Genomic DNA, 12,072 nt, shown 5'->3' with positions numbered 1-12,072 from the left:
CAGTGAAAAATGACTGCACTGGAGTGGCTTTAATTTTGAATGTGATGCAAGAACACATGCAGAGGTGGAAAGTTTAGGCAAAAGTGCAATTTCCACCATGTGATAAATTCGAATTAAAATATTAACTTCATGAGCTCAAAAGTCAGAAATTTTTGGCTCTGGAGCTTCACGTTAATTTTCCTTATTTTGGAACTACTCAGCTCTTTCGTGTCTAGCCACTTTTTTCCCTGTCCCTCCCTATACTTGGTTACTGCCCAACATTCTCAATGGAGTTAGACCCAGCGGGAAGATACTGCTGGGCAATTCAGACAACATTGTTTTTGGCTGGAGATGAGAACCGAATAGGCTATTAATGAATCATTCAGGCAATGTTTAATGATTTTGATGTAAAGTATTGTTCATATGCAATTATATATTTAATTCTGTAAAATAATTTAGTCACATCGCGTCCTTTCATTGTCTAGAGCTTGAATAGCTCACTTGGATACTTGAAAAACTTAGCTAGAAAACGCGATGCGAACAATTTAATTGTAAGCCAAAGTCCGGAACGCCAATATTTCGATGAGATAAAATTCGGAAAGCAAAAATCCGAAATAGGTCAAAATAACGGAAGGCCAAAAACCCGAAATACCAAAATTCAGAAAATCTAAAATCCCGAATGAGTCGAAAATCCGTTAAAATCTTGAATGAGTCGAAATTCCGAACAGTATAAAAACCTGAAAGGCCAAAGTCCCGAATGGTCAAAATCCCGAATGAGTCGAAATCCCGAATGGTCCAAAAAAACCCGAAAAGCCAAAATCCCGAATGGTTCAAGATCCTGAATCAATTGAAATCCTGAATGATCCAAAAACCTGAACCAAAGTCCCGAATGGTTCAAAATTTCGAATGAGTCGAAATCCCGAATAGTTTAAAATCTCGAAAAGCCAAAGTACCGAATAGGTCAAAATCCTGTCTGAGTCGAAATCGCGAATGGTCCAAAATCCCGAATGGTTCGAAATCTCGATTGAGTCGAAATCCCAAATGGGTTAAAAAATATCGAATTGTCAAAGTTCCAAAGAGCCAAAATATGGTCAAAATACCGAAGCAAAATAATTAGGGGAAAGTGACCATGCTTGATACTGTAAAATGATGTCCAAGGTTTGTGATTTTTTTCTGATTAACACACAAACCGAAGCGATTCTTCCACTATGACAAAAAAATGTCTCACTTATTAGGTTCATAGTCCTACCTCACATAGTTCCTGGAAATCCTTAGATTTTCCTCAAGAAGAAAATGAAAATTCAGTGGCGACTTTTATACAAGTCGGGTCCGGGGCCTTCCTGTATAATAATTGATTCGACAAATCGGAGGCCTATTTTCACTGCAAAAATTTCACCGGATACAAAAAATTGCACATCAATATTTAGACGGAACTCTAATCTATCTGCTTAAATCGTTTGTACGACTGGTTATTAGTTTTAAAATGACTTTTATGTAATTTTTTTAAGTAGTGTTTTTGTGACATTAGGGCACTAGCGAAAACCATTTTTTCACTTAGAGTCCATGAAAATGTCACTCTGCAACCTTAAAATTCAGGCAACGGGGTTGAAGGCTATGTCAATTGTCGATAAAATTAGAGGATTACAATGGGTGTAATTATGAAAGAATCACATCTAATGATAGAGTTGCCACAATTAAATTATCATTCATGGACCCTTCTTAGAATATAGGATGGACACAAGGAGAATTTATGAATTTGTCACCACCCACAAAAACAGTGTCCCCAAGTAAAAATATTTTTACATAAATATTAATACTGATGAACCCTCTATGTGCCTATGATAGCAGTTTTCCTGAACAGCGACATTAATTAAGAAATACTTATAAAATATCATGTATCAAAATTACAGTTTTGGACCCATTTTTGATTTTTGCTTCCTGAAACTAGGAAAAAAGAGCTAGGATCCTAATTTTTTTTTAGGAAATGTGAGGCTTAGCACCAGCTATTGAAATATATTGCGATAAGTCGTAACTATTGATTAACATAGAAAATAAATAGTTATTATTAAGCTTGGATCGTATCAAGCATGGTCACTTTCCCCTACATTGTTGTATTTATTTTTAAATTTAAAAGCTGTTATTAAAATAAGGAAAAAGGAATAATTTGAGAAAAAATTTATTGATCACGATAACATAACTCTTATTTAGAGATTGTCCAAAAAATACCATATACGAAAAAATACCGTTCAGTCATTCTTAAGAACGATTTTTCAAGGTCAAAGTTCAAAATGGTTGTAGAGAACATATTTCTAAACCTAAGGGGTTAATGTGAGAACTTTTTGGAAAGGTTTTGGAATTTCTGACAAAACTGTACCTGCTTTAATCGGTTTGGAACGAGTATTAAGCCAGTTATGAACCTACAAGTAGTTTTCATCCGAAAACCAATTGTGTATTATTATATAATAATGCTGGCACAACATTCCATGGAGAAACTAGTCCTTCCCACAAAAGGATTTCTAGACATGCATTATTATTTTTTCTTCTACGGGATGAGATTGTCAGTCCCATGCCCGTGGAATCAAGTGCAGTGAAGCTCACTGGATGCAATCCGAACACCTTTACCGCCAGAAAAATTCCTGGTGACCTAAAGGGGATTCGAACTCAGGACACTTGCATCATAGAGCGAGTGCTCTACCACTAGACCCATTGAGTGCCCTTGATTGTATATTATTACTTCTAGATTATTTTCAGCGACCTTTGGAGTGATTTATTTATCGGTTCAGATTAGTTGTAAACCGATAAACGGTAAATGATGCGAAAATGTATTTGAGTTACGTTTTGTATCGAACCTGATGTCACTCCAGAGGATCTTTTCTTATGGCCTCTATGCACTAGAGAAATTTGTGTCCATATTGAAGCAAATTCCCTACGCTTGTGTAAGAAAAACTCTTCAATATGGATGTAAATTTCTGTAGTGTGTAGAGGCCATTACTCTGGTGGCCATCAACCTCGGGACCAACGGTTGAAGCAACAGCCCTGTGTCCGTTGTTTCGCGTAGGTCGTTTCCGGTGCAATCCGTCTGTTATCCGGGGCTCCTTGTTTTGTTGTTTTTCGAGTAGAGTACTGTAAAACTAAGTGCAAGCCTGAAGTCATAGGTTTCCTTACTCAGGATTAGCAGATATGGGTCTTAGGGTTCGGTTCGCGGTTTAGTATTCACTAAGGATATTTCATAGCCACAAAGATGCCGATAGCGCTTACGGCTTTTCCCAAAAAAAAACTATAGCCGGTTCCTGAACCAACTACAGTCATTTCCTATCCGTTACTTGGGACGCGCCCGATGGGTACCCTAACCACACACGATGGTCATGTTTAGCGCATGAATTAAGAAAGGTTCCCCAGGAAAGCTATACAGGATATACAAGCCATTATGAGGAGACATCGACCTCGGGGCAGACCTAGGACAAGGTGGTCGAGGATGAATCAAATTCAGGATCTCGTCTTGAGATCGAACCCGTATGTCTTGGGCCCTATTAGGGCGACTACTCAATAGAGATAAGCGGTTGAAAATGATGATGATGATGTATAGCTTCGAAATCACGAGTTTGACTATTTCGCAAAGATTGGGACGCTTTGCCACCCCTTTAATTAACCCATTCAGTCAATGCACTAGAAATATCTGAGATAAAATGTTCATATTTTGGAATTATATTCCTACAGATTAATAGATGATTTTTTTTGAAAAGAAATTTTTTTATATATATTATGGGGGCGTGGGGAGCCTCTCTCAAACATGCGTCTTAACGGTCGCTGAATTTAAATTCTGTACATTAATTCATTACAAACTCTATTGATTTAGGTAGAGTAACTATCCAAGAAAACAGGCAACTAGAATTCAAATGAGGAAAGAGGCTGAAGACCAATTTTAACAAATTCGACGGGATGTCGTATTTTCGGTCCAGCATTTTGAGCAAAAATTTTGCATGACTTTCCGCGAAGCAAAAAAAGAACAACAAAATGTATTCCCAGCGGTGTCGCACTATTTTTCCCAAGTAATTGAAGGACTAAAGTAATTCAAGATCCATTTCCGACAGCAATTCGAATATCAATTGCCCAGAAATAAATTATCTAAAATCACTCAATTTGCGTATTGGCACCTTTGAATTGGGGCAGCTTTAAATTTTTTTTTCTTTTATTTTTAAATGAAACTGAACCTTAACATATTATGTATCTTTGCTCGATAAGGCTTGATGAGGTAAAGTCATATTAGGGTAGGGTCCAGTTCCATATAAAAGTAAGAGAAAAAGCCCTTCAAAAGTGTCCCAATTCGAAGGTGCCCCATTTACATCTAGAAATTTTCAGCAAGAGCAGGAAATATTTAATGTTTTATTGATTTTAGAAATTCTTTTGTTAGAAGAGTGAGGGACTTTTAGGAAAAATTGGAAGTTTGGTTTCTTTTGTCTGTGTTTATTTTGGCTATTCATAACACCAACAGCCTCGTTGACTCCCAGATTTTTGGCCAAACAATAAGCTGTGGAATGGTGGATTTTTTATGCCACTCTGGGGGGCTGGAAAAATCCAATGTTGGGAACTGTGAGTTGGCCTGCGAGGTCACTAATTGAATATAAACATAAATAAATGATTCGTTTGTGCACTTTTCTGCCTGGGATGTGTTCCCTGAACGAGTCTGTGGGGGGTGGTAGTAGGGGCAAAAGTCCTGCCTGGAATTGCCATTTGCAAGACATTTCTCGCCTGTGGATGTGCGAGAGGAGAGGATATTAAATAGTTTATTTTTTCCATGTTGGGCTGATCATGCTGGTGGGTGCAGGGTGCCTTCTACGGGGGTCTGCTGTCGCTCCTGGTCATTCTCTATGTGGGCATTATGGCACAACTGACTAACCAGGATGTGGAGTCATTGCCCACATCCATAGAAGTATGCGAGTGTTCTCTCAATACCACAGCGGACGCACTGTCCAGCAGCATTGGTGGACAGGAAATGGACTTGGGGTGAGTTTATTCTGCATTCTCCATCAGATTCTCATCCTATCCACCTCTTTTGGCACCAAAGACCATTGTATTTTGAGGAATTTTCGGGGAAAATACGCCTGAAACTTTTCAAACTCATTTTCAAAACTTCCAACCCATCGCGTAAATGCTGAGAAATATGCTTTCGAAAATTTCATTTGCTTGTATTTTCATCCAATATTTTTCTTTTTTCCTCAAATTTGCTTAAAACTTTATTTAATTTTGTCTTTCTCTTTGAAACATGTCTGGACTAAATTTAATCTAAATCAACTCTGGGTACAAACTCAAGACAAATTCCCCACTTTATTATTGTAGCATCCCAAAATTCTAATTGGGGATGATGGTCTAAATTAATTTATTGGACAGAGAGGGAACATGCTTAAAAATGCACAGAATTCCAATTTATTTCTTTAATTTTCAAGGCACATGGACTTATTTGTCCATGGCAATTTTAAATTCAATTAGAGCCTTGTCTATCTCCAATTTCAGGGATAAAATGATAATGAGCATTGTGTTTATTTAATAAGTAATACATGCTAATCATAAATTATAATCATCTGCTAATTGTATTAAATGATTTATAATTCAAAGTGAATCATTTAATTTGCCTCTAAGCGGTTTATTGTTTCATTGGTTATGCAATTTAAGTTCGATGTCACGCAACTTTAATTATTTAAATCTATTTTATAAATTGTTTGAATTTTTAGTTTTCGTGGATAAGTGTTTCTTTCGAAGGTTTATTATCTTTGTTTTCTTGAAATCAATTCCTAAAATACTGAAAAACTTATAAAAATATTAACATTGCTTTGGGTAGTATTCCGGCCACTTGAGTGGAATTTCGGACACCTTGCTTGTGACCATCTTATGTGAAATAACGGATACAATATTTTAAAACGTAAAACGGGACGATTTTAGCACACTGATCCCTTAGAGCCCTTAGATCTACTGAACCCAAACAGAAGTAGATTATGATTCTCTAATAGTGTCTTGGATAAAAGGTAAATGGAACTCTATTTGCACAAAAAGTCGTTGAAGTTCGAAGAATTCAAATTCAATTTCGAATTTTCATATTAAATTTTCGAGCAAGGTGGGGAAAATTTATCAAATATCACACTATAAAGCTGGCAAAAGAGTTGCTCAGTGATTATTCAGTGATTAAATAATGAGGCAAGAATAGTAAACATCGTTATTCAGTTTTTTTCCTCACAACAATGTGAAGACCGTCACATTGTGACACTTGAGTACTTTGAAATTCGAACAGGATGTAACTTCCGCTACCTTGCGAAAGTATTAAGAAATTCGAAAGTTTCTTTTCTGGATCTTCAAATAGATTTTCGAATTTTTCAAGATCTACTTCTGTACGGAAAGACTGTGTCATTCGTCCTGAAGTTTTAATGTGACTTGTGATTTTTGAACTCTTCCGAGGCCTTTATACATTATCTTTTCATAAAAGCGACGCTTTTTCCTACTTTGTGCATTTTAGAAATTTAGAAATTGAAAAAAAAAAAAACAAAAATAAATAAGAAATTTAGAATAAGTAACAGATATGGCCGAAATAGTAAACATTACTTTACTGGAGAGACGTTTACAAAATCTAAAGAATTATTCAATATTGTCATAAACAAGAGCAACCTTTGATAAACAGTAATCAATTTTAATGAAAAACTTTGAAGTAAAATAATTTGTATGGGAGACTGGGGCAAAACTTGTCAAAATGCATATTTAATTCGATGATGATTTAAAACACGGATTATGACCTATGTTTGGATTTATTCACTTTTTACTTCATACGACGCTTCGGAGATGTTTGTCTCCTTCTTCAGGTATCCTTTCATAAGGTATCATTCCAGGAGGTATCATTCCCATATTTAATGCTTTCACGAGCTCTGAGAAAACTTAAATATGTTTTATAATGAGCATATTCTTATAGGAAATTTACTGCTTTACAACATTGCAGAAGACTATTTTCCTCTATCTGGAAAGAAATGTGATTTTCGAATTATTTTCTAAAAGTCGATTTTGTGGAGATTCACAAAATTGCTGGGGCAAATTTTGTCAGTTTTCGGATAATTTGTGAAATTTCACTCTCGCAAACGTTAAAAATATCAAATAGACATATTTTTATTGGAAATTTATTCCTCTACAAACTTTGTCGAAGATAATTTTTCTCTATCTTAACGAGAAATGTGTTTAAATTGAGCTAATCAGTATTGACATTTTCTGTAAGCCACATATTCCAAAAATAGGGCTCGAAATTTCATTATTTTTTTATTTTACATAATTCTTCCTCGAATCCCTTGAAACATTGTAAGTTTAAGAAGGTTCATGAAGGCTATCTTATAATAAAAATTTCAAGCCTCGATCTCTTTTATTTTAGAAAATAGTGAATATTGAAATTTTCGTTTTGACAAATTTTGCCCCAGTCTCCCCTATACAAAAACTAAAAATTAATGGAAATTTGAGAACAAAAAAAGTGGCCGAAATTGCAAACTGGTCGGAATTACGTACAATTTCCCTACTTAAAAATATTAGAAAAAATACCTTATTTATTTCTAATTGTGAAACTTCGATTAAAAAAAAACTATATGAAATACTTAAACCTAATTTGAATGAAAATTAAGGTTATTTGGTTCTAAACCCAATTTCTTCAAGTTTAATTAATTAACTTTAACGTTGACGTAACTCTAATTACACTTGAATAATAATCACTATTTGAGGAAGGTTTACAATGATCAGTTGAAGAAATTAAAGTAGAAACTTTTGATTTTTTTCTGTAGAATCACTCTATTAGTGAAAACTAAATTTGCGGTAATTCAATTTAAAACAGAAAAGTTAGTTGCTTTGATGAAGCTAAAATTTTACTTTAATTTTTTATTTAATAAATAGAATTTATAGTTTATGCAGAATTGACTTGAAATTGGGTTATGGTCAATTAATTCTCATTCTACCATTTATAGTACTATATGGAATGTTAGCTGAGATTTGTGGAAACAATTTTAGCGAACAGCAGATAATGCTCAGGCTATTAATTAAATTAAAACATTTTCAAGGAAACCTTTTAAGTCAAATGTCCTGTTATATGGCCAAGGGGAAACCTTTATGGCAGTTTTGTCATTTAATGTATTCCATAAAGTGCAAGTATTTAATTTCTTGCATATTTATGTCTTAATCACAGCGAACAGAATGGGATTTTCTACATGGCCATTGCTTTTCTACGCCTTTATTTCTCAAGCACTTATTTGATGTTTTTCACGTGGTATGAGACGTATGCGACAATATTTTTTAAAAAGAAAATGATAGGGCAAGTGTGCCAAATTTCGGCATAGTTGCATATAAGCACCGACGTATTAAGTTTGAAATGAAATATTTTTAATTCATATTGATTTTTTTTGTTACTTCCTTTTTGGGAGGGTTGTGTGGAACCTTGAAGACTAGTTTATCATCTTTGTTTTCTTTAAATCACTTCCTAAAATATTGAAAAATTAATAAAAATATAGACATTGCTTTGGGTGGTATTCCGGCCACTTTTTGTGAAATACCGGCCACCTTTTTTCTGACGACCTTTTGTAACGCAACGGATAGAAAATTTTAAAACGTCAAACGGAACGAGTTTAATATTTAGTTTGATACGTTTATATGATCCACAAGCCCTGAGATCTTCCGTGTAATTTGTCCTGAAGACCTGAAGAGTAGCATTTCAAATTTACGCGCAGATTCCCGTAGCAATTTGCCCTTCCTGAACTCTTCCAAAGAATTTTTCCACATCATCTTTTTCATAGAAGCGATGGTTTTTTCTCTGGATATTGTAGAACTCTGAAATTAAAAAAAAAAAACATAAAATGAATAAGAAATTTAGGAAAGCAAAAGATGTTGCCGTAATAGGCAACACTACCTCACCGGAGAGACGCTCGCAAAGTATATACTTTTTACGGGAAATACAGGATCCAGCTGGGAAATTTTACCCGAAATTTAAAGATTGATTCACTATTAACATAAACAGAAACAATCTTTAATGATAACTAATCAATTTTCATGAAAAACACCGAAGGAAAACCTTCTGCACTTCACCACAAATCACAAGACTGCTAGAAACACAATCGATCTGTTACATTTTTTGTAAGACTCTTTCTACAATGAGTTTTTACAACGCAATTTAAATTCAAATTATACCTAAAACTTAACGGTCTTTGTGATAATACATCCTAAAATAAATAAATATTTTAAAGGAAAATGATTTCGTTGACTATTCGAAGATTATATACATAATTTTAATTAATTTATTTGCATGGCCGAAATTACACTCAAACTGGACGAAATTAGAAGCTGACCGAATTTTGGCACACTTCCCCTATAGTATCTAAGTATGAGTTCGAGCATTTTGGAAAACCTGGAAAAGTTTGACATTACTTTTACTTAGAAAATATCACAATACATATCGACAGCTCAGAATATAAAACGAATAACTCGGAAATGGCCAACTTTAGAGGAGAGCAATTTCAAGCTGAAATTTTACATGCTGAGTATAAGATTTTAGGATTTCAAACCCCTATAACTTTAAGAATAATTAACTGTTCGGTGTAATATTTACAGGGGAAGTAGAGGGTGTCAAAGAGTACCCGAAGAGCAAAAAAAAAAGAATTTAGCAGAAAATCGACCTAATAGACTGATATTCTGACAAGTCGATATAATATTGTTAGTTCAATAATAAAAGAAGAGTTGATATTATTGGAGATTAACACTACCATGAATTGCACTGCTTTATTCACACTGTATTGTTTCAATCAAGAAAATAAAGATACCCTGATATTTTTAGTGCATTTTTATGTGTACTCGTATCTATGTTATTTATTTGATACTAACGAATGGTATTTTCAAGCAATTGATTGAATCAATCGTTTTTGTCTTCGATTAAGGGTTTATCAATTTTAATTTTTTTCCATCAGTTAATTGAGTTCATTAAATGAGAGTTTATCTTGAATTCAATCAAAAGATGTTTTTTTTTTAAATACATTTATAAAAATCATAATAATTTACGACATTCATCAATTTTACGAGTATAATTTGAATAAATTTAGAGAAAATATCTTTCATTCCATCATGTTGCATGACAATTTAAGGGTTATCACATACATCGTAGCTTTTGATGGGTGAGAAGAAAAATGTGCAGATGCTAAAATGAATTTTTACGGTGCAGATTTCCACTGTTTCGCATCAGCTACATGTGGTATTCATTCCTGGGAATGGCACTGACACTGGTGCTCAGTGTTCTATTGTCGTGGCTCAGTGATACTGTGCAGAGAAGGCGCATCCTCAAAATCACCAAGTCATCTCAACTGGCAAATGACTCGCATGGCCTCGGAAGCATATCCATTGCTGTCCTCCATCCACCCACCGTGATTGATAGTGGCAATCATGAGCCGATGAAGACAGCCACCCACAGCAATCCACAATTCTCTCTGCGATTGGTAGGCATTGACAATAAGGCGCTAAAGTTGGATGGCGATGGGTAAATCCGGTAAATCAGTGGAAAATGCCAAGTTTTTCACATATCAATGTCTCTTGCAAAAAAAAAGAGAACTACCAGCCTGAATTAAATTCGCAACGTCATAAAATATGAATGAAGGAGAAAGTTAGTGGAATGAAGTAGTGCTATTAATTTTAAATTAAGTTTTAAGTCTGATAACGAGATAAAGCTTTTATACTGTGGTTTTTAGTGCAGTTGCGATAAAGTCGACGATATAAGGTGGGAGAAAAAAAATATGAAGAGGAAAATCTATTTTATAAAGATGATGATGAGAACAGGTAGAAAAACTTCTAGAGGTATGTAAATGCTACTATTCATGGTTTTATCATACAAAATTTAATATTTTTTCTTATTTAGTTCCGAACTGCTAGAATACGTTATCAAACTCTCTTAGGTTTGAGAAAATCTTGCAGTTTTCTAACAGTTTAAGGATCCTTCAATGTCGGTCATTGTTAAATGATTTCTTTAAAAAGAATTCTAGCAGTTTTGATTATTTCGGATCTATTTTGATCGATAATTACAAAATAAATGACAAAATTTTATAAATTTGTGTCAAACTGTTAAGACTTAATTTGTCATTTAAATTACCTATTTCCCTATCTTCTTACAGTTTCTATCTTCTTGCAGTATTTTTCTAAAATCCTGCAATTTCCCAACAGTTTTTAAGGGTTGTCCAAATCAGTTGATATTGTTAGACTATTTCTTTAAAAATTGTAGCAGTTTTAATTATTTCTTGCAGAGAAGCAATTTTTTAATTGCTTTCCTTTTCTTGTGAAAAGATATAGACATTTTATAGTCGGTAATTATAAAATAGATGACAAACTTTTATTAAAATTCTTATTTAACTGTTAATATTATATCTTGTCATTTAAATTGTGTATATTCCTATATTCTACTTTAAACTTTTATACATCAGTTGGAGCAGTTGGTGATTTAGGCAACATTGTTTTTTTAATTAGTCAAACATTTTTTAGTATTTCCACTCTTATAAGTTGATACGTACAAAGTTTTATATATACATTTATTTTTAAACTTTTTTAGAAGCCTCTCAGAATTTTTTCAAAGCTAGCACATGTATGCTGAAAATTTCTTAAAATATCGGGATATCCAGGCGATGAAAGATAACAAGCAGTATAAAATGTTACTTTAAAATTCTAGCAAACTACTAGAATTTTCTCCAGCACAAATTTGCATCTCGTTTACATTAGAGTATTTTGATATTTTTTAATACAGCATATGGTCTTAGCATGCAAAACCTGGTTTCAAATCCATAATGAAATTTTCAAAACTAAAAAAATTATTGCAGTTTGGATAAACTATAATTATTCAGTATTGCAACATTTTGCAAAAGTGAATTGCAATCTTTTCTATATGCTTCTTGTCTTTCTTGTAGTGCGATAAAATTTCTGAGTTTAGTCTCTATTATAAATTCTTTATATTTCGGAATTTCGTAAAACCACTGAAAGTTTTTCAGATAACTCAAAGAGCATCGGGCTCACATTTTTGTATGCTGAGAATTTTTGTATGCCGCAGATTATACCTATCAA

General features: G+C 33.7%; 1 protein-coding gene across 1 annotated transcript in view; it reads left to right on the top strand.

Moving 5' to 3' along the window:
- LOC129802366 (putative sodium-dependent multivitamin transporter) overlaps positions 1–11,191 on the top strand; it is a 32,615-nt gene extending 21,424 nt beyond the window's left edge. The window contains exons 8-9 of the mRNA XM_055848116.1: positions 4,805–4,983; positions 10,196–11,191. Of these exons, the coding sequence (XP_055704091.1) occupies positions 4,805–4,983; positions 10,196–10,511 (495 nt within the window). The 3' untranslated portion in view covers positions 10,512–11,191. The remainder of the gene's footprint in view (positions 1–4,804; positions 4,984–10,195) is intronic.
- The last annotated feature ends 881 nt before the right edge of the window (positions 11,192–12,072 follow it).

This window comes from Phlebotomus papatasi, chromosome 2 (assembly GCF_024763615.1).
Source record: "Phlebotomus papatasi isolate M1 chromosome 2, Ppap_2.1, whole genome shotgun sequence".
Lineage (NCBI taxonomy): Eukaryota > Metazoa > Arthropoda > Insecta > Diptera > Psychodidae > Phlebotomus > Phlebotomus papatasi.
Note: the sequence above shows the minus strand (reverse complement) of the source record. Positions and strands in the feature narration are given on the sequence as shown.